Raw genomic sequence first — 24340 nt, forward strand, 5'->3', positions numbered from 1 at the left:
ACAGAGCTAGCCAGAAAGCTGAAAGGGATATGGAAGATGAAGAAAATCAAAATAATACCTATAATAGTAGGAGCACTAGGAACAATTCCGAAAAAAAACTTTGAAAACTGAATGGGAGAAATTGAAATCAAAGGAATGGCTGGAAAAATACAACGAACAACAATAATGAAAACAGCTGAAATATTAAGAAAACCCCTTGAATGTTGAAACTAACACGCAGGAGCAACAAGTGCGGGACAGACAAACTGCTGTAAAGGCAAAATATGAAACACTACAAGGAACCAAGAACACTGAAACCGCATATCTATAAGTTCTCTAACCCAACCCTACACCCATTGCCACATCACTGCCTCCTCCCCAAAAACGAGACCAAATAACCAAATAGAGTCAAAGAGGAAGGAAAGACCGATGAACTGACCAGACCTCAGCCGAATAAGTGCGAAGAGAACTGGGACCTTGGCGAGGCTTATTGCCACCCATATATATATATATATATATATATATATATATATATATATATATATATATATATATATATATATATATATATATATATATTATTGCTATATATACGTGGCATGACAAGTTAGCTTATAGTAAGTCAAAACAGGCGTTTATAGAGACACAATAGGGTACACATTTTCTCCTAATTTTGATTTATTTCTTTAAAAGAGTAAAATTTCCGTAAACGGCGAGAGAAATGGTATAATTGTTTCGTCATAAAAAAGAATGACATACAAGGCAGATATTGTTGGAGGAGCCGAGCGACACCCCAGATTAACATGTGGAGGGTACCTTGGATGACCCCCCCCCCCAAATCGATGATAGGGTGAGAACAAATCATCTGAGAATTATCGATATGTAACGTGGTTAGACGGGAACCAATCGCGTCATGCGAGGACAATTAAGGACGTGCAGACAATTTATTGGTTGAGAACCGAGCGATTTTAGATAGAGTTTTTGTCCACTCCGTAGTGATTGTGAGGTGCCCTTCGCTCTACCACTCAGCCTCTCAGATCTACCAAGTAACACGGAATATCTCCCTTTCTTTCAGCAGGATTAATCCGATGACTACTATAGTTGGTGTTAAGTCATTAGCAGGGGACTGAAAAATAGAAAGAAAGAACAATTGCAATGCGCATGGAAAAATCCCGTATCGCTGAAGGCAGAAGGGCAGATGTCGGCGATTTAAAGAACAGGACTACTTCCGCAGGGAATGTAAGACGAGTAAATCCAATTTCAAAGGAAGGGAGTGAAGTCCTTGTCACGAGAAGATGGTCGGGGGCCCGAGAGAGGAGTAGGGAACAACACAGTCCAAGAGCAAAACAGATACAAAGCAGAGAGGATCTTCTGTTGTCGGCTGGAGGAGGAATCAAAAAGGGGGAAAAGGGTAAACGTCTGTAAAGTTTTAAAGGAAAGATAAAACCTTACCTGCAAAATAATAGGGTACCGTTGAAGACCTTTATTGATATCAGAGAGTTGGTGTCGTTGATTAGCTAGCGATCGTACCAACGACTGGAGATAAAGCGGCAGTTGAAACCAGTGGATCAGAAATTGATCCAGTCAGACCGGTCGCAGTTGAAGTTGCAGGGAGTGGACAGTTTCCCCTACAAGCTGGAGAAGAAAAAAGGTAGACTGAGGACCTATGTGGCCCCTGCCTTGTGTAGAGAGATGATCTTGAGAGGAGATTGACTGAGTGCTAATGAGGCTAAAGTCAGCTTTAATCCAGCCTCCCAGTGGTTGAACTGGGAAGAGGTACTGTTGGGAGAGTAGGTTCCGAATACCTTCATAGTGATCACCGAAGAAAATGTAAAAATTCCCCCAAGAACAGTGATAATTGGTCGGGGAATAATCAAGAAAGAGAGGGATACGCCCGGGGGATGGTATCAGGTTGCCCTTGTGAATGCGAAGGAGATCGATAACCCAGAGGTGAAGTTGAGCATGCAGCCGCCAGTGGAGCAAATGCCATGCCCCTGCTATCGACCAATTCTGCGAACAAAACTCTCAAATTGGGCAGGAAAGCAAGATAGAGTGTGCAGGCCCTGTTAAGAGAATCCAACAAGTAGGGTGGGGTGGAAAGAAGAAGAACATGGTTTCGAGAAAAACGGGGCAGAGTTAAATACGGAGGAACCAACGGTATTCCCATTAAGAGTGTGTGTATATCAGCCATGTTTTCTGGTTGTTTAGCATTAGTACACATGTTTAGTGTTCAGGAGAGTTGGAGGAATGCGAAAGATATTCATTTATTGTAACCAAGAATCCGATTTTTTTATTGAAATTTTGTGGGAATTAACAGATTTATTAAAAAAAGAATTTTGATGTGATCGCAAAACAGCGATAGAGATTTGGACAATGGAAATAGATACGGGAGGCAACCTCCCCCATTAAGTTGAAGCCCTACCGAACATCAACCCACAAGAAAAAGATTCTAGAGGGTGAGGTAGGGGAGATGTTGAAAGCGGGGATCATAGTAAGGTATAATTGGCTGCGGAGTTTCCCCGTGGTAATAGTAGAGAAACAGGTTTTGCATAGACTTTAGGAAACTTAATGTTATCACTAAGCCATCGGCGGTACATTTGCCACTGAGTGATTATATACTTGGCCTGCTGAGACGGTCGAGATGTTTTCCCACCTTGGATAAAAGATCCGAGTATTGGCAAGTGGTTATTGACGAGAAAGACCGGGAGAAGACGGCTTTTACCTGTCAATTCAGTCTGTTTATGTTGTTGCAAAGAAAAAAAGAGTACACAAAACCTCAGCTCACTGCAGTCGGTACTTTCCGTAGACTCGTTTTCACGTCTCTCTCGCCTGTTTTTTTTTTTTTTTTTTTTTATAAAAGACAGAGTCCTTCAAATTTGGATATTTGTATATCTGCGCGAAAGCACACGAGATTCTGCGAGACTGCATTGTTATATAAGGCCGCAGGCGCCATCTTAAACCCTTATCAGTATCATGACGCTGCGTCGGCAAAGCGCACACCGAGCCTGCGTTTCCACAATTTTCGCCACTGTTTAAATTTAGTGTGATGCCCTTCGAACACAGTAATGCCCCCGAAGTTTTCACCCAGCTGATGTCCGTCGTACTAGGAAACCTAGAAGGGTTCGCGATGGCATATCCAAAGGACATCTTGATATTCTCACGAACCTCCAAAGAGCATTTCGATCACTTGAGAGAGGTGTTTCGGAGATTGCGACAGTACGGATTAAAATTGAAATTGACTAAGTGCCAATTCCTGAAAACTGATACAAAATATCTGGAGTGTGTGATTTATAAATTCGGAATAAAACTTTATCTGGATATGACCGAGCCCAGAACAGTAAGAGAGGTAATGGGGTTTCATAGGCATGGTTGGGTATTACCGGAAGTTTATGCTGGCTTTCAGTTGATTGGTCAGCACATTGATTGCGCTAACAAAGAAATATGTCCGATATAATTGGATAGAGGAGTGTCAACAAGCCTTTGATACTCTGAAGGAACAGTTCATCACTCTTTTGCTTTATTATTTAGCACTTATATCACTTATGCTACGGTTATTTTTTTTGTTGTTGTTTTCAATAAAATATATACTTGTAAGTGAAAGTCGTTTAGAAGTTTAAGGTTCAATAATATATACGGGCGATACTAAAAATATAATTACGAAATACGTAAGACCGGTCATGGCTAGCGGAACGAGAACAATTTACCCACGTAGATTAAATAAAGGGTTCAGTTCAAAATTTGGTACAGTTTCCTGAATTCGACCAGAATGACGGAGGTTACATCAGCCGAAACGTTGTGAGAATAGCATTTAATAAGAGAACAGTGGTGCAAATAATCCAAATATTACAAATTATCCTTATCTAAAATAATTCGAAACAAAACAAACACTATTTAAAGCAACAAATGTAATTAAAAAAGTATGTAAACTTTTTTTTAAAAAGTCTGATTCATATATAAAAGTTATTTTCTTTCGTTTTCGTTTTGCTAAGTTTTTCAGTGAAGCGACCCGTTTTCGGCGAAACAGGTGCTTTCTCGTTAAAAGTAAATTAAGCTTTCAAACTAGCGGCATTTGTTTTCCTGTTGCCTATCGATAGTGCTGCCTTAAACAGAGCTAAGTGCAAAAACATAGCTAAATACCAAGATCTTTTGTACGACATGAAAAGAAATTGGAATCTTGGAGAGATCTCCATCATTCCAATAAATATAAGAGCTACCGGGTTCATGAAAAATATTTTTTCAAAAATTACCTTGCTAAAATGCAAAAGAGATCCAAACAATTGCACTAAAAGGGGCCGGTTAGAATTCTAAAGAGATTCCTTGGTTGGTGTCTCTGAAATAGCTGATGAATGCTTGGCATCCATTAGGATTCTCCATTCACAGCAAAAACCAAAAGATAAATAAATCAGAAAAAGAAATGAAAATGGAACATTACCAACGAGGATAGCGCTTTGCTGATTGAAGTTGCGCCGACTTTGTTGCGGTGTAAAAACGAAGCCTATGCCATCCTCGAATTTAATGTGAAAGGATGAAAGACGAATGGTAACATGTCTTCCATTTCTTTTTCATTCAAGACTTGTCATCCGAAATATATTGCAATAGAAAAATGCGAGCATGAAAAGTAATATGGTTAAGCTTAAACATGGAAAAGTAAAGGACTAGTTGTTAAAACTGGAAAAGAAAAGGACAAGATATTCTAGTAAAAAATATAATAATTTTATAACTTTAAATATTGCAGAAATTTAGAATCCATTATATAATGTTAAATTGAATTTTTTTAATTCTTCCTTTACTTTTCCATGTTTAAGCTTAACCATAATACTTTTCATGCTCACATTTTTCTATTGTAATCCATGATTTTTCCAGGCTTCCAATAAATTAACTTTTTCTTTGTTTAATTTCAGTCTTATTTTTTGCCCTCATAAACACATATGTAATAATAATGTACAGTAATCGCCTGCTTTTGATAATATTCCCCTCAATTATCTCCCTTTCATGATTTTATTAGTGAATTAGCAGCAGCAGTAGTCTCTGAAGCGACGTGGTTGCTATGGAAACCAATCATAAAAAACGTCGCTCACCTTATATTTTTTACGATTTTGAACACCAGAAAATTCATCATAACTTTTGTTTTACTGAACGAAAATTGAAAAAAAAAAATTCACAATATAGCTGAGAATGTGATCTGTAATAATTGTTTGACATTTGGTCGAAATATGAGTGAGAGGTGGAGCTTTAAAGCAGTTCTAAACGAATAAAACTGACACTTAATCATACGTAGTGTTTGAATAATATCACTTTGATGGCTAATATCATACTGCACCTACGCCCTATTAATGTTCTATTTGAGTCTGCGTGCCTAAATTAGTTCAGTGTTTTCATGGTTTCTTATACACCGCAATACTTAATGGAACTACAGCAGGCTATCCGCATAGTATAAAGAGTTCCATTCGAAATTCCGTACAGATTCCCGACTTCAACAAGATACATCTGAAGAGGGTCGAAGGTTACATCGATCGGAACGTTGTAAGAATAGCACTCAGGACGAAAACAGTAGCTCGAATAATCCAAACTAGGAGGACCCGTGGAAATTTTGCGGAATGTCCTATATATTTCATCAACAAATAGGTTTTGATAAAGCTGACAGTTTTTGGATAGCCCAAATAATTAGATTGTTGGACAGAAAACCAATAAAAAACGACAAATTACACACGACAAATAACAGACGACAAATTACACACGACAAATATGAGTTTATAAATATTTCTATGGAAGTAAGTGTCCATTGTATTTTAAATATAGAACTGATCCAAATGAGATAGGTTAATAAGTCCTGATAAATACCCAGAAAGTAATAATGTGCTATACAGTTCAATACAAATAGTAAAATCACATTATAAGAGAATTTTTTTTTAATTTACTCCTTCAATCCAGCACCTTTTGAAAGACAATGTTTATCTTTTTCCCTTTTTTATCGAATGTTTCTAATTTTACATAACGTTTAGCTGACATTTTTTCAGTAAAGATTTGCTGCACATCGAAATTACTACGAGTTCCTTTCTCACACAATCACAACAATGATCATATATTATTATTATTACGATGATATATGAAAACGAGGTTACATCAGAGGGAAGTTATTGATATTCTTGCCCAGGTTGTCAGATTGGCATTTTTTAAGCCAATTTTTTTTTCTAAACAACTTGACTTTCAAAAATTGTAATTGATTGTTTCGTAACGTACGAGCTAACTAAAGAAGAAACAAGCAAAATATTATAAAGAAAATAATATGAAATTGACCTTTGATTTAGCCTCAAAATAATAAAACGATATAGAGTTTCGTATGGACCTAAAAATCGAACAAGAATTGCGATATCTTCTAGTTAATCTTCAAATGCTAAACTAGAATTTAAAATAGATTTTTTTCTCGAATCGCTAATTTTTTTTTTTTTTTTTTGTAATCAGAGCTTTTATCGATTTTATTATTAGATTAGTTCTTTTTCAATTTGAATTTATCTGTTAACACCGTGTTCTGTATGTACCTACCTACGATTGTCATGCTGCGACACAAGTATCACATTTAAATAAAGTTATTATCATAAATTGTCCATTGTTGACCCGATTCCTTTTTAAAGACATCACACGATTTGAACATAGGGCTGGTTGCCATTACCTTTCCCAGCGCAGTGTCACCTGACTCACCTAGTTGAATCTATCTGTTGTCCTTAGATCATCCGCACAGCTGCAGTTGAATAACGCAACTCTTAATACCATAGAACCGTTGATTTGCTAGAGATTCATCCTCCTCCATGGCCATCTAACGTCCTGCTGCCGACGTCATAAGAGTTACCTTCTCCTAGATGCATGTCTTAACAAAGACTAGGGTGCAGCTTTCCTAGTGAATTAATGTGCCTCCAGATACCAACCAGGTCACGAAAATGCGGCGGCACATGGGTGGAATCCTTCTTTTAGAATTCGAGGCCAGATGAATATGGTATTATCGAAACTGTCAATCCTTCGGACGTGTAATATTCAAAATTCCGAAAAGAATATTAATTTTTCTACCTTAACGACTGCAAAATTGATGGGGGGGTCATGTAGGAGCATCTTCTTTTAAACGATTTTAACATTTGCGCACGCGTGAACACCATTCGTTTCTCACATACGTTAAATACAAAAATTTGCAACGTCATGTTCTGACCATCGCCATTACCGATTGGGTTAGAAGGTTGGTTCCTAGCATTTTTTTTTTTTTTTTTTACGGCGGACGTTTTATTTTTTACATTGAAAAAGGATTAAAAGATTTTTTTAAATATTTTTGATTTTGCATTTTTTTTTTTTTTTTACCAGCGGTTAATTAAATTAATTTTTTTTTTTTGAGTGCTACGTAAATCACAATTTTTTTAAAACATCGTAACTGCTTGATACTTTTCTGAATTCGTAGCAGTGGACCGACATCAGTGAATTTTTTTTACAAACTGATATAAAAAAATCATTCGCAAATGAAGTAATTTTTTTTTTTTTTAACACCGTAAAGCTTTCTAAACAATTACAATCTACGTCTGCGTTAATGCTCTTATTTCTACTTTCATTTAAATACAATAAATTTGTAACGTAATAAACTTGTCAGGATTTCGGTACAAGGTATGCAAAATCAAAAATATTTAAAAAAATCTTTTAATCCTTTTTCAATGTACAAAAATAAAACGTCCGCCGTAAAAAAAAAAAAAAAATGCTAGGAACCAACCTTCTAACCCAATCGGTAATGGCGATGGTCAGAACATGACGTTGCAAATTTTTGTATTTAACGTATGTGAGAAACGAATGGTGTTCACGCGTGCGCAAATGTTAATAACTAGGTGAGTCAGGTGACTTACGGGCTTAGTTTTTTAGGTACGCGCCCAGTACAGATCATTTTTTAAATAACGTAGTAAGCAATAAATAATCATTTTTCAAACATAAGAACGGTTATTTTGTTTAAAAATAATTCTATTTTATTATATGCAAAATTGAATTATTTTCTAGATTTTATTTTAAAGTTTTTTTTTTTTTTATTAAATCCCCTGAAAGTTACGGCCTATAAAGTAACATGGCCGTTGCAAGGGATCGTTATAGAAATCTGTCTAGATTGAGGCAGTCTTTAAGATATTCGCTTAAGCTAGTATATAATCATCAAAAAGTGCTCAATATCCTGTAAATAGCTTCTCCTCCTTGTATTCCTTCTGCCGAAATATCTGGTGGGGTGGTTGTCACGTACTTCTTCTTTTTGAGGCGATTACATTTTCGTGTTTTTACACGTTTTTAAGTAGGATTACCGTATCTTTTGTTTTTGAACTTGTAACATTTAAGTACAGTCACCAAATCCCCATCCCATATACTCGTATAGGAGTGGGGGTATCGACATTGCCTATGGTGGAATTGACATATAGAAATTAAAAGTGCTCAATATCGTTGATATAGCAGGTGAGTCCAAACAGAATTTTATTTCTTCTATTGATAATTTGTGACCCCGGGCAATGCTGCTAGTCTATTATATAAAGTAAAGTTATTTGTGTGTCCAGCTAAAGGGGAATAGGCTAAGTAGAAGAGACCTAAGGGATTAGAATACAAGGAGAGAGAAAGGTAGAGAGATAAAAAATTTTTTAATGGAAATTGGTTACAGTTTTATCATAGACAACATCAGGTAGCAATGCTTATATAATATATATATAATATGTATATATATATAATATATAATATATACATAGATATATAATATATATATAATGTATATAATATATATAATATATATAATACATATAATATATATACAATATATATATATAATATATATAGTACATATAATATATATAATATATATGTATAATATATATATAATATATATAATATATATATAATATATATAATATATAATATATATAATATATATATAATATATATAATATATATATAATATGTATAATATATACATGATATATATAATATATGTATAATATATATAATATATATAATATATATAATATATATATATAATATATAATATATATATATGATATATATGATATATATATACTATATATATAATATATATAATATATATAGTATATATATGATATATATAATATATATATAATATATAATATATAATATATATAATATATATCATATATATAATATATATGATATATAATATAATGTATATGATATATATGATATATATAATATATATGATATATAATATATATATAATATAATATATATATATTATACATAATATATATAATATATAATATATAGTATATATATAGTATATATATATTATATATATAATATATGAATAATATATATAATATATATAATATATATTATATATACGTTTTTTTCATTAATTCATGCATTCATACTAAGCCAACTACCAGCTACAAAGATGAAATTTTAAGAACATGCAGTTCTAAGCATGTGCTTGGTCAGCACCTTATGTTCACACGAAGATATTCAAATGATCACGAATAAAGAAAAATCAATTACATTTATCATTCATATAAATTTATCAATTAACGTCCATTCAACTTGTGCGTTTAGGGGGAGGATGCTATTACAATCTGATACGTGACTGATAAACTGGGAGGAAAAGGTACAGATATGACTTACTTTTCCCATGAATGGCACCAAATGATGTTCGCAAAGGGAGAACATTTCAATGTCTTTTACAATCACCATTTCATCGTGGTCCTCATCAAACACGGCGTCATTTAGAACATCTGTAAATAGAAATGAAAAGAATACGTAAACGACAAAAATTGGCACCCCAGAATCATACGGTACATAGAGCCACTTTTAAAAATCATTAGAAAACAGACTCACCGTGTCGCGATTTTATAACCAGTGTAAATAATGATGATAGTTGTGATGTAATTATGATTATTGTAGGAACAGAGACAACGTAATGTGTTATTATAGCGTGTAAATATAGAAATAAAGTTTAATAAAGTTAAGGAAATAAAACAAAGAAAGTTTAATTGCCCTTGGTATCTTCTTAGTCATTCTGTGCTGATTTTGGTGTCAACATTATCGATGAATGTGTTTTGATCATCCGGACCATCAGCGTCATCAGATACTTCACTGATAGACGCAGTTGCCTATGAGGTCGGATTTTTTTCTATGTCTTGATGAAGAATGTTTTGTTAATCTAGAACACCACGAAGCTAAGAGGCATGTAGAGGAACATAACGGTATACGTAACTCGTTTTCCCTATATACAGTATGGAACTATAAAGTTGTCGACCTAAATTAAACAATACTATCGCTTTATTATGAAAATTTTATTGAAAAAAATCAATTCACGTAACTTTATTATGTAGTAGAGCTGATATCTATTCAATGTAGCTGCCTTCAGCCACAATCCAAACTTCGATACGGGTCAGGAACTGGAAGCATGCATTTTCCACAAGCGCCGGCGGGAGCTCGGCGAATACTCGGCGGATGGCGGCATTCAGGCTGGCTTTGGTGTTGGGAGAGGTTATGTTGGTGATGTTCTCAACGTATGACCAAACGAAGTAGTTCAACGGGTTCAGATCGAGGGAGGAGAGAGAGAGAGAGAGAGAGAGAGAGAGAGAGAGAGAGAGAGAGAGAGAGAGAGTGAAAGAAGAGTACAAAGTCGTAGCACTCCTGAAGCCAATCCTGGGTCTCTTTGAACTTGTGGGCCAGCGCCGAGTCCTGCTGCCACACTCAGGGTCTGCCAGTGACCACCTAATTACACCAGGGGATCACTACGCTCTTCAGCACATTCAGATATACTTTAGTGTTGACTTTCAAACCGACTTCGAAGATGTGAGGTGACATGATGTGGCCCTCACTTGAAACCGCATCAAAGACAATAACTCTGGCTGGAAACTTCGTTGAACTGTACCCTCAAGCGATGAACCGTTCGGATTTGCGTTTTGAGAGTGCTGAAAATGGTCCTGTTTCTTAGATCAGAAGAGAGCATGAGTTGTACAGCGACGCATCTCTGATTTCGCTCGTTGAACATTGTGTGACTTTCAGACATAATAGAAGTCTCCTATCGCAACGGAAACCATGTCATCTAATCTGGGGGCGACAATCTTATCGTTTTACTCTGTATGGTGCTTGGTACTGTGTAATTCTGGAGGCCTCAAATTATGAAATTTGTTTTTATGGGCTACATAATTCAAATAATGATATTCGGAAACGTTTTTATGTACTGTTTTGCCTGGAATTTTAAATTTGTCACGCTTTTGTGTGGATATGCATGACTGACCCGCCATTGAAATAGTGACATCAGCGCAGACAGTTCGTCGGATTTAAATATCTGGAAATAGTAAATATTCAGCAACAATAAATTCGGTCAAAGGTCACACTACCTGAAACTTATTAACATAAATAAGTACAACCGCGAGGAAAATAACCCGAACAAAGTTTTGAAATTAACAATTAGAGCATATTTGTAGTATTTAGGTTAATCGAACAATTGTTCTTATCTTGAGTGTTATATGGACAATATTTCGGTCGATGTAACCTCCTACCTTCTTTAGGTGTTAAAGTCGCCATTTTTTTGCCAGGAAAAAATAGAGGGTAGCTCTACACTCTAAGGTTTCGAATTGTTTGATCTATTTGGAAGTAAGTTTACCTTAATTATAAAGATAATTTAATTATCAGGAACCCTAGGGGGTTTATATTTTTAATTTATTATGATTAAAATTATAAATTAATTAAAACTTTAATCATAATATAGGTCATCTCCAAAATAGAGAACTGTAATTAGAACCTAGATGAAAATAACATTTTTTTAAGAAAATATTATCATTTACTTATCATTTACTTATCATTTATTTATATATAATAATTCTACAGCGGCATCTTCTTTCATATGTAATATATTGCTGCTGGATATTCTGTGGACTGTCAGCGTGAATGAAGACCCCTCGATATTATTGCAGCACTATTGTTTAAAATGTAAAAGTATTTATCTAAGTAATCTGGTTAATGTAGTGTCAGAATATATCTGGTTATTACGGTTTCTCTCCAATATCTTTATGGGAGTTTGTGACATATTTCCATTATATGGACGCCCGGCGCAAACGGAAACACCACAATATCATGATGCCGTCTTTAGACAGAACAGATACTACCCTTGAATCCTTATTACAAGACCAAGAGGGTATATTTTAGTTTCAAATAATGCCCAAAAAGTGACATCATTCTATTTATTTATTTACATTGCCTCTTTGGCGATCGGGAGATCCTATTATTTAAAAAGGAGGATAAGGGGTGATAACATACTACAAACAGTAAATTAGCGTATCTTATTTTGTAACGAAGCCTTGCTTCCTAGGTTGAGGGTGAGTGGGATGGAGCTGGGCGAGAGGTCTCAGTCTCATCTCGTGAGAAACCAACGAATTGTCATCGGTTGACAAGTAAATTATCTGGAGTTCAAAAGGGCCAGATTAAAGATAAGCCAGATGTCGGGTTGGCGAGGAAAACGCAAGGAGGTCTGGGAAGGGTCGACGAGTAAAGTCGACGATCCGAGTGTAAATGATAACATGATTCACTTAAACCAACAAGTTGGAGGTGATGAGAGAGAAAAGAACAAACCCGAAAACAATTGAATTAGTCATTCTAATTTTAAGGGAACAAATTGGTTAATTCCCTAGAGAGATAACTAATTCTCGGAATTGAATCGAGAGGGGGTCGGTTGGGAAGGAGAGAGAGAGAGAGAGAGAGAAAGAATTATGATTACCTGTCGAATAGAGAGATTGGGTCGACTACAGAAGGAAGGGGAGGATGACGTTTAATAAAACTACTGCGGAGATAGACAAAAAAAGAGAATCGGACAGTCTGTCGAACAGAGGAGTTGGGAAGCCACGCATGCCGCCAGCCTCTTCTAATTGAGACGAAGAGAACTAACAAGACCGCCACTTAGAGTTTTTGGTTAAATACACTGTGGGGGTTGCATTCCAAGCCTGACGAAGTTATAAGGGACGAGCCGAGCCTTAATGTATACCGAATCACTAAATGAACAGCCTAACTATCCTCATCGTTGTTGATTGCTTCCATTTATACTTGTGAAGACTGCCCTTCGATTTCAGCATAACCAAACTTGACTTTCCAGCCGTCGCAGACAGAGAGAGATGGCCACCGACGAGAAGACGATCACGACAGAAATTACCAAGAATTCCCGATTGGGCGTTACAACACTAGACGGCCAGATACCAACGTCCAATTCGGAGAGACTCAGTAGAGAGAGGGAGAGAGACAGATGCTTGTGCGGGGTTCGAGGCTCGAAGGAGCGAAAATATAGCCAACCGTCCTTAGGGTTAGTGCGCGTCGTTTTTCACCGTGCGCGCGTGACCCCTGCGAGGGAGAAAGGGTTATAATTTACTAATTTAATATTCATAATATTCTGTCACCTTCTATCCTTCTATTTAATAAATAGGATATCCCGATCTAAGAATTTATAATCTGGAAACCGTGACACACATGCGTACTTACATTAAAGGTACTACGATATTAATATATATATATATATATATATATATATATATATATATATATATACGAGGGGCGTGCAATAAGTAATGCGCCTGACCCACTTCCAGTTGTCTGATCTAGCTGAGATTTTGCATGTGCAATGATTTATATCTCTACGAGTTATGTGACAAATTATAGGTCTGAACTAATTGTGGTTTCTGTTTTACAGGTGTTTGAATTGCGTCAGGTGTGAAATGGAGCTTGTTGAATGTCGAGCAGTGATCCAGTTTTTGTATTTGAAAGGACGCACACCACAAGAGACTTTTGATGAAATGAAAGAAACTTATGGTGATAATGCCCCATCATATGACCTTGTAAAACGCTGACATCGTAATTCAAATATGGACGTGAGTCTGTGGAAACAGCTCTCAGACCTGGTCGGCCACCTTCTGCCATTGATGAGGCATCTGTCTGTCAAGTTGAGGCTGCCATTTTGAAAGATCGGCGCATTACTATTCGCCAAATAGCCCAAGACGTCAAGATTAGTACAGGGTCTGTAGAAACTATCATTCATGACCGTTTTCCTATGCATAAGGTGTCTGTCAGATGGATTCCCAGGTTGCTCACACCATTCCAGAAGCGAGAACGCGTCGAGTGCTCGAGGATGAATTTGGAGATGTGCCGAGAAGATGAGTCAAAATTTTTCAAAAGACTGATTACACAGGATGAAACCTGGACCCATCACTATGATCCAGAGACCAAAACCCAGTCAATGCAGTTGAAGCACTTGGACTCACCACCTCCAAAGAAGGCAAGGGTGCAGCCCTCCGCTGGCAAGGTCATGCTCATAGTCTTCTGGGACCAGGACAGAGTAGTGATGACAGATTTCCTGTCAAAGGGTACCACAATTACAGGAGCCTATTATGCTTCAGTTTGGAGGAAATTAAGGGAAGCTATCAAAATCAAGAGGCGGGACAAGATCAGCAAAGGTACCCTCCACCTGCAGGACAACACTCCGGTCCACAACTCGCATGTCGCCAGATAAGAAGCACGGGCGTGTGGTTATGAAATGTTTCAACATCCTCCCTACTCTCCTGACCTTGCACCCTCTGACTTTAACCTCTTCCTAGCCATGAAGTTGTTTTTGAAAGGAAAGCGTTTCTCAGATGATGCAGCCTTGATTTCTGAAGTCACGTCGTGGTTGGAGGACCAACCTGGGGTTTTCGACAGAAACGGTCTCCAGAGCTGCATCAAACGATGGGAGAAATGCATAGCTCTGGGTGATTCCTATGTAGAGAAAGACTAATAACTGTGCCAAGTTTCGTTGCTCTACTGCTATGGAGAGTGGGTCAGGGGCATTACTTATTGCACGCCCCTCGTGTGTATATATATATATATATATATATATATATAAATATATATATTTATATATATATATTACCATCAAAACGCGTTACTATTATTTAAATCAATGATATAACATAATAATTTGAAATATTATATGCATATAGCGTTGTGTTCTCGGAATGTTCTGGTTTAATGTGGTGCTGGTATGCACAGAGCCAGTCTCACTCTCTTGTCCCAACCAACCTGATCCAGCTGCAGAGCAGGATCGAGACACCTGGTATCAAGGTAGGATGCAGGAATTGCCAGTAGATGTCGACATCTTCTAATATACAGCGCCTCGTATTCCTAAATGGTCACCCATCTGGTACTAGTCAGGGTCAATGTTCTTTAACTTCTGTGATCTAACGAGAACAAGTGTGCCAATTTTATTATGCCGTATTTTGTATGATGATATCATCATTGAGTTCGCCACTATTCCATGGATTCCATAAATTTTTCGTTGTGGTCTACCGGTTAAGCAGAAACAACCGTTATACAGACTTTATCAGCAGAATGCATGACGAAGCATAACATATTATAACAACCCCCCTCCTTTACTAGACAGACGGACAGAGGCTTCATTTGATCCGTATAGTCGTACATACACTCTGGATTCTAACTATTAGCGACCGTTTCAATTCAAATACAGCTGACAATTGTTATTGCTCGCCGGTTTCACGTGACAGGGTTTCTCTACTTCAGAAAATAATAACAATTATTACGCGAACTTATAATTATGATTTTTTTGTTTTGTTACAATTCTCTTATATTTACGTAGATGTTGTGTCTAGAGCAGAGTTCCCAACCTGTGGACTTTCAAACTGAATCTGAAAATTGAAGGATTAATGAATAATGTTCATGAGAAATAACAGAACAGCAATAACAAGTGCAGAAAATACAAGGGTCGTTTCAAAAGTAAAGCCTCATATTTTTTAACTCAAAAAGTTGAAGAACCAGAAAGATGAGAGTATTAGCATTAAAACGTTGTTTTTCTACATATCACGACCATTCTCAGTGCACTTTTGCTAGTAATTTAATGACACACTTCTTCATGACAGAGGATGCTTTCTTAGAATCTCAAACCGCCGATATCTACAACAAAGAAATGAAACTTTCTGGACATGAATGCATAAGTTCAGTCAGCATAACAAGGCAATTTGCAAATCCCTCTGATTCATTCGATCGGAATAAAAAATAAGAGGCATTACTTTTCGAACGCCTCTCGTAACAGCAAATCATCGAGCATAAATAAACGATATTATTTGCGACAATTTCGCAAATGACACATCTGTCTAGGGAAGCACCTGGAAGAGTAGTTATAATGAAGATCACACTGATCCGTCTTCTATCTCTACTCTGAACTATATTATGTAGGGGTGCATGACTTCTTACTGTTAACACTTTTAAAATCAAGCTTTCGTCCTTTCATCCCCGGTACCTAAACTATTGTTTTGCCTCAGGCGAAATAATGAATGACTCTCTCTCTCTCTCTCTCTCTCTCTCTCTCTCTCTCTCTCTCTCTCTCTCTCTTAAATGGAAATTTTACGCACTATATTTCTAATGGCGCTAGAAAAATTGGGCCTATCCCAGAAAACCTGGGAAAAGACTAGTAGAAATTGAAATCAAATGTAGTAAGATTGAGACCATAAAACACACGGTAATGATGAAAACAGTTAAAATATTAAGGAAAATCATCGAATGCTGAAACTAACCCACATATTCCACATAATCTATAAATGGAACTATGACATGTACTACAACTCCGAGTCAAGTGAATCTAGCAGTAATAGTAACCAAGCGGTGCTCTCTACTCTTAAAAGCCCCCAAATTGAAAACTCATTAACGGATGTGGTTTAATTTTACCTCCAAACGAGTTGCTGCGATGAGCATAATACCAGCTCCCTCCACATTTTGTGATTGTTGGCGATAGCTTGATTTGTGTCACTTCAGGTCCAAATTTTCTTTGGGCTGCTCTTAACCCTTCTTTATAAGAATACTTGAAGGATGATCTTAACTTAATTTTGTGATCTCCCGTAACATTAATGTTGCTCGATAGCGTCGTAGTCTGAAATATTGGGTGAGTAAATAAAAACTCAGTCGAAGTCAACTTCCTGAACATTAAGTTAGTTTTTACACGATCGTGAGATTTGATGGAAACGGGTTTGATATAATATAGTTTAAAGGGAGAATGAGAGTTATAGGCAATTCGCTTGAAGTATTAAACGCGTGAACTTGAAAAGATAAGATATTATTTAACAGTGATTATTGTCCGCTCTGTCTCCTCTCTCTCCCTCATTCACTGGTCAGTGAATTGGAACGAAGTTCAAACCGAATAGATCTCGTTTGTCTTCCACTATTCATACGGTGATTTAATTCTTTGAGAAATATAAATAAGGAGCTTTGATTTCAGGCAGCAAGTCCTCAGTCTAGCAGGATCTCCACAGAAGTGTGAAGAGGAGGATCGACTAACAAAACAGGATATGAATACATGTTGTGAACGTTAATGGCTTTGCAAACATTATGACGATTTGTTTTTTTAATGTATGACATAAGATTGAGCTAACGTCAATAAAGTTTCCATATGAAATACTAAGGATTATCCTGAAACACATTCTCAATGAACATAAAATATAATTTTTAAAGCACGTTCTGGGCGTATTTATTTACTTCTCAACGAGGTCGGTTTTTAATGTGTAGCCAATTTGTGTTTTTATTTTTATTTTATGGCAGCCACTCATTGTTAGAGAATAAAGTGAACTAATTAGCGTCCAAAGCGGCCATTGCAAAGGAATGAACTTTGTACGTTATTTTCAGGACCATGGTTTAATGTTAATTTAAACTATTTTTAAGCATCCATTTTTTAGTCTTTATATCTCTATTAAAAATATTCCTTGTTGGTTTATTGTTGGTTTTATGTGCATGCGTAAATATGCTTAATCTTGTAATTTAAATTTTGCCGAAGGCTGGATTATTACCTTCTCGTTTCTCTCAAAATAAACGGACGATATCGGTGAAAAAAAAAAAACCCTCTAAGTTGGCGATAATTTTAAAGAGATAAAATTAGAATTTTAATTTAAATTCCGAAAATATTTCCAAGTCAAAAAAACATTTTATTAATGTTTTAAAAATAGTGGATTATTTGGATTCTGCGGACTACTGTACTCATCTTGGACGTTATTCTCACAGCGTTTCGGCCGATGTAACCTCTGACCTTCTTTAGGTGCATCTTTACGAACTCAATAACTGTTATCTGGACTTTTATAATTTATCGGAATTTCGAAATGACCTCTTTATTTAATCTATGAAACGAGTGCAATCTACAACCGTGGGTTTCTTCAAACATGACGCAGTCCACAATCAGGAAAATATTTCAACGTGTATTTTGTGCGATAAAAATGTATTGAAAAAAGGCCTTAGGGTAGAAAACGTTGATTTACTCATCTTTGTAATAATAATAATAATAATAATAATAATAATAATAATAATAATAATAATAATAATAATAAAAACTTGGAAAAAAAATGGGAGAGATTGGAATCATAGGGAAGATACAACGGATGACAATAATGAAAAGTATAGAAATATTAAGGAAAATCCTTGAATGCAGAGACTAACATATATTAGCTACAGACACAAACTGGACATAGAACACACAGGGACATCACATGAAATTATGAAAACGGAAACGGCATAATTTTAAGTTAAAACCGCCTGTATCTCTGCTTTCCGCCTACCCAACCCCTTTTTTGTGCATGTCACCATAAACTGGCACCGAATAAGTGAGGAGAGTCAATGAGAATGGAAAGATCGAGGAGAGAAAGCACTAGCCAGACTTCCGCTGGATGAATACAAATAGAACTGAAATATTGAAGAGGCTTATTGCAATCCAAATGCCAGTGAAGACCAATGGTCGCTACCAACAAGAAATCAATGGTAAGCGACTTTGCAATACCGCAGTCATCTGTAAAGGTTATCGAAAGTGATGGAGAGAGTGGTGGAGAATACTGGAAATCTGAGGAGATTTGTTGTCACTCAGATTCCAGATAACACCACAAGGTGTTTTCAGAAGGAAATCTTTGATGATGAGTTGTGTGACTATTCTTAGAGAGTGGAATAATAATATCATTGGACTTGTCAAAGAATTAAAATAAAACATGACGAAAAACACTGTAATATCAGCAATTGTAGGAGCACTGGGACTAAATCCCATAAAGCGTGGAGAAAAAGTCCAGGAATTTGGATCAAATGTAAGATTGAGACCGTTGAAATATTCAGGAAAAATCATTGAATGCGGAAACCAGCCCACATGACCAACTCACATAACCAGCAATAGATACATGTAAAGACAAAAATAATAAAAGACATGCGGTCGCGGCTTTGATTAATACTACACAAAATTGTGGTCAAAGGTCGATGAGGAGAGAAAAACCGAGGATAGAGCAATAACCAGGTCATCCATTGGAAGAGTGCAAGTGTATTAGAACCTCATACTGTTTTTGTTATTTTAATTCTAAAAAAAAAACAGCAATGACAATTACTAGTGAAAAATCGATAGTAAATGGCTGTTACGATAATGCAAAAATAATTTTTCGAAAGAGATGAAGAGGGTTGGATATATGACGAAAATTTTTCCTCACTCGGACCGTATGAAAACATTACTAGTTTTTGTAAATCATCAATTATTTATTAAAACTTGTATGAGAACTTCTAGTGATTATTATTATTATTATTATTATTATTATTATTATTATTATTATTATTATTAATAATAATAATAATAATAATAATAATAATAATAATAATAATAATTAATCAGCGAGAAAACATAAAGAAAACCATAGGAAAAATGGAAAACTGGAGAGCACCAGGACGCAATGGGATATATGCACACTGGTTCAAAAAATTTACAACACTATATGAAAGACTAGCCTAAAATATGAGAAGATGTATACAGGAAACAAACGTGCGAGATTGGATGACAAAAGGCAGAACCACACTGAGACAGAAGGACATAGAGAAATGAACCGCCCCCAGCAACTATAGGCCTATCACGTGCTTACCCACTATGTGGAAATATTGATAGCACAACTGAGGGAACAAATCTACCACTCCCTGAATAATCGGGGACTTCTCTCCGAGGAACAGAAAGGATGCCAGAAAGGAAAAAGAGGTACACATGATCTGCTATACACAGATAAAAAAATACTGAAGGAAGTAAAAAGAAAGAGAAAAAATTTAGCCATGGCATGGATCGATTACAAAAGGCATACGACAGGATTCTCACAAACATGGATAATATAATGCTTAAAAATGTATCAAATAGCAAGCAGGATCACCAACGTGATAGAAAATGCAATGAGAACATGGAGACTGGAACTGACAGCTGATGGACAACACATGACAGAAATTAACATACAAAGAGGCATATTCCAGTGAGACTCATTATCACAATTGCTGTTCACCATAGACATGATGTCCTTGAACAATATACCGAGAAAGTGCCAAGCTGGATACAAGTTCTCTAATACAGAGGAAAAAAATGAACCACCTGATGTACATGGACGATCTGAAACGTTTTTCAAGGACTAAAAAGAAACTAGAGGCACTAATAAACAGTACCAGGATCTTTAGCCAGCATATCCAAATGGAGTTGGGTATCGAAAAGTGTGCATTACTAGTTATAAGAAGGGGAAAACTGGAGACAACAGAAGGCGTAGAACTACCCAACCAAGTGGAGATGAGGGACCTAGGGGAACAAGACGCCTACTTGAGAGTTCTGGAAGCAGACACTATCAAAGCCAAAGAAATGAAAGAGCGAATTGAAAAGGAATACCTCAGGAGAACAAGAAAACTTCTAGAAACGAAATTGTATGACAGAAACCTAATAAAAGGTATAAATATATGGGCAGTATCACTAATAAGATACTCAGGACCCTTACTCCTCCCACATTTCCATCATCTCTTACAGACTCCCTGCCATCCTTGAATTTCTTATGCCATTCAAAAACTGATGCTCGATTCTTGCAGGATGGTCCAAAAACAGTCTGAAGTATCCCATACGTTTCTGTGGCATTTTTTAAAGTTTAAAACATAAATTTATTGCACATCGTTCTTCTAAATTGTCATCACGTCCAGATTTCATTTTCGAAATTCACCAGCTGTGACAATCAGGCTTTAGTAGGGTGTGTTTCAATTCCTGCTGTCGCCATTCATTTGAAACTGAAATCATAAAAATTCGTCAATCATCTCATAAGATGTATAACAATACATAATGAATTTTCAAGTGTCTATGATAATTTAAAATGTCTGTATAAAAAAAAAGTCTGGAAACTGATTGTAGGCACCTCGTAATTATGCCCGCTTTAAAAAGTTGATTCATGAATCATCTGCCGCGACATAAGAATGCTAAGTTAAACTGAGCTGAGAGGTAAACGATAACGAAATACCAAAGTCTTATGTATAGTATGGAAAGAAATTGGAATTTAAGGAAGATATGCATCATTCCAGTGATTATAGGAGCAACTGAACATATGAAAACAATTTTTTTTATAAACTACTAGAAAATATACCTGGTGAACTCAGTACAAGAGAAATTCAAACAATTGCACTTAAAGGGATGGTTATAATTTTTTTTTAATATTTCTCGGTTGATATGTATGAGATAGCGGACGACTGTCTGACATTTGGTAAAATGTCCCATCCTAAACTTGAACAAAATATAAGAAAAAAAATTGTAGAAAAAACATGTAATGTTATACTGTGAACGATTAAAGATATATTCTTAAATAATAAAAATGTGAAATATCCACAACCAGAACTCGTCTCTCTACAACCATTGTAAATAATTCTCCTTCCTTCATCTGTGTAGCTAAAAGTAAACGAAAACTTCATAAGCAAAACTTCTTTGCAAGAGTTACTCGTCAGTGAAGCACAATACTAGGGGATTCTTTCCCAGCTGATTACAACATACATTTTTTTGCTTATAGTCCATATCTTGCTCACTATGACTTTTGGTTATTCCCTAAGCTCAAGGAAAACCTTGGAGGCTGTCGTTATGAGAAAACTGAGGAAATGAAAGGTGCTGACGAGGGTCTTTGACACGCGCACACGGGGTCTTCCAGAAGTTGTTGGAATGGTACAAGTGCATTGCAGCAGGAGGAGATTACTTCAAAGGGAACAAGAGTTTCAGGTGTGTACTATTAATAAAGTGCCAATATGAAAAAATTGTAGAAAACTTATTGAAGGCACATCGTATTACATCTAAACAAAGAACAAGTCTTTAAAAAAGTTGTTTCTTTGATAAAAGAAAACTGTTTTTGAATGGATAAAATCACCTTGAATAGAATTAAAATAGCCCATCAGCCCCGAAGCTCGAGTTGTTCGCGGATGGTTACTTTTGCTCCTTCTGCGTTAGTCCAGAGCTTCTGGCGGTGACCTATGACTTCCAGCCAGATGAATTAGCAGCTGGGAAAAGGCCGACGTTTATTTGAGAGAAGAAGAGGGGATGAAAGAAAGGTCGTGGAATGAACGGCTGGACGAATGCATGAATGGAAAAGGCTGTCTTTAGACAAGGACGTTTTTCATTGTTCGCCGAATATCTGGAGTTCAATCAATGGAATAATGAAGCAATTTCGTTTTATGCGATGGCAGGTCGAGAGGCGGGAAAACAAAACCGGAAGAATGGAAATAAAGACAAAATGGCCGATGCCTTCAGCAATCGGAATTGGCCATCAAAAGAAGCAATATGCGTTTGGTAGGGGGGGGGATAAAGAGAAAGGAAGTAAATTCTTCTCTCTTTCTCTCTTTATATCTATTTTTCTTTCTATCTCTTTATTATTCTATCGTAATTTTTAGTTTTCTCTAATTATGTCTCTATATCTTTATTTCCGTCATCTTTATTCCTCTTTATCTCTCTGCGTTTTGTCTCTTTCTGTGTTTTCTGTATTTCCCTGCTTCTCTCTGTTTCTGTCTTTATCTCTCGCACTTTCACTTTTACACAAACACAAGCCATCCCGCACACGTACAATTTCAAGTAAAAGGACGGTTAGAATCTTAAAAAGATCTCTCGGTTGGAATGCATTAGATAGCGGGTGAATATCTGCCTCGTCCCCAGCAATAATAAAATAATAATTAAAAAAGAATACATGCACACATACATTCAGATACGTGCAAAAACACTGAAAAGAGTGTGTACTCGATCGGAATCATCTACGTGTATGTGGTCAATTAGAACTCAGCTACTAAACATGTTTGCCCGTGCAGCAGTATATTTGGTACACAACGCCAATAAATGCGAGGCAAGTACTCGACTGAGCTCCAATCTATAGTCCCCTCTGTAAAGCGTTCGCAACAAATATTCGTCTACATGCAACAATCGTCAGCAATTTCTCTCACTTTCTATCTGTGCCTAAAACTAAACGAAAATTCCATGGGCAGAGTTTCTTTCTTAGAACTTTCCGGTTGCAGAACACAATACCGTGGCGCTGCTTCCCAGATGACTATAACATGGCCGTTTTCAATTCTAATGCAAACAAGTCCTTGTTAAGTAATCTTCTTAAATAATTAAGCTCTTACTCAAGTTCCATCATTACTGACCATATTGTCTCACCATCTAACACTTATTAACTTTAATCGTAGAGTTGCCTCAGAAACTTGATAAGCGGTGACACTCTAAAAAAAAAAAATCCGCAAGGACTCTTGGCGAAGTGGTACTTGCAAAAATAAATTGTAAAAAGTGATATTCTCCTGAAGGTTGAATGTTCAATCCTTTGTGTGGACGGCCGAAAAATACAATTGCGAATTACTTAGGATCTCTATCCAGTCATGGCTGACGGAACAAGAGCACGCTACCCCCGTGAAGTAAATAAAGGGTTCCGCTCGAAATTCTGTCCAAATTCCCGAGTTCGACGGAAACATTCTCGAATTCGACATGATACACCTGAAGAAGTTCGGAGGTTACATCGACCGAAATATTGTGAAAATCACACTCAAGATGAGAACAGTAGTTCAATGAATCCAAATAATATTTCTAAAAAATCGCTTGGTCACTTGTAGTGGGGTCAACTATTGTGGCCGCAATAAATGTGTCTCTCGCAGCAATTGCAATGTGGACTTAACGATCGGTCACTTCCACTCGTGTCCCTGGCTAATACCTCTGATGTGGATTGATGCGGCATGACCAACTTTGGTTGTATTATCGAGACACTAATAATGACGAAGTTAACGCTTCCCTGGAAAACATTGGTCGTATCGTACTGTCTTCGTTAACCAGACTAAACTTATTGCCACATTGTGTTAGTTTAGTTGATCAGAGACGAGGATGTTAACTGAGAAGTGAAACATGCGAAAATACAAACGAGGTATAAATAAACCGAAGAAATATTTTCAATATAAAAAATAAGAAAATATAAGATTTCCACGAAACTTGTAGTTAAAATAACAAAAGAAAAGTTTCCAGTTGGAGATTTGCACCTGTGTCCCCCGGTGCTAA

General features: G+C 36.3%; 1 protein-coding gene across 1 annotated transcript in view; it reads right to left on the reverse strand.

Annotated features, from left to right (window-relative positions):
• LOC145243948 (GTP cyclohydrolase 1-like) overlaps positions 1-24340 on the reverse strand; it is a 301952-nt gene that overhangs the window by 209668 nt on the left and 67944 nt on the right. Inside the window, exon 2 of the mRNA XM_080107076.1 lies at positions 9628-9737. Coding sequence (XP_079963202.1) covers positions 9628-9737 — 110 coding nt within the window. The remainder of the gene's footprint in view (positions 1-9627; positions 9738-24340) is intronic.

Source organism: Euprymna scolopes, chromosome 22 (genome assembly GCF_053919585.1).
Source record: "Euprymna scolopes isolate OS-2025 chromosome 22, ASM5391958v1, whole genome shotgun sequence".
In the NCBI taxonomy this organism is placed as follows: Eukaryota; Metazoa; Mollusca; class Cephalopoda; order Sepiida; family Sepiolidae; genus Euprymna; species Euprymna scolopes.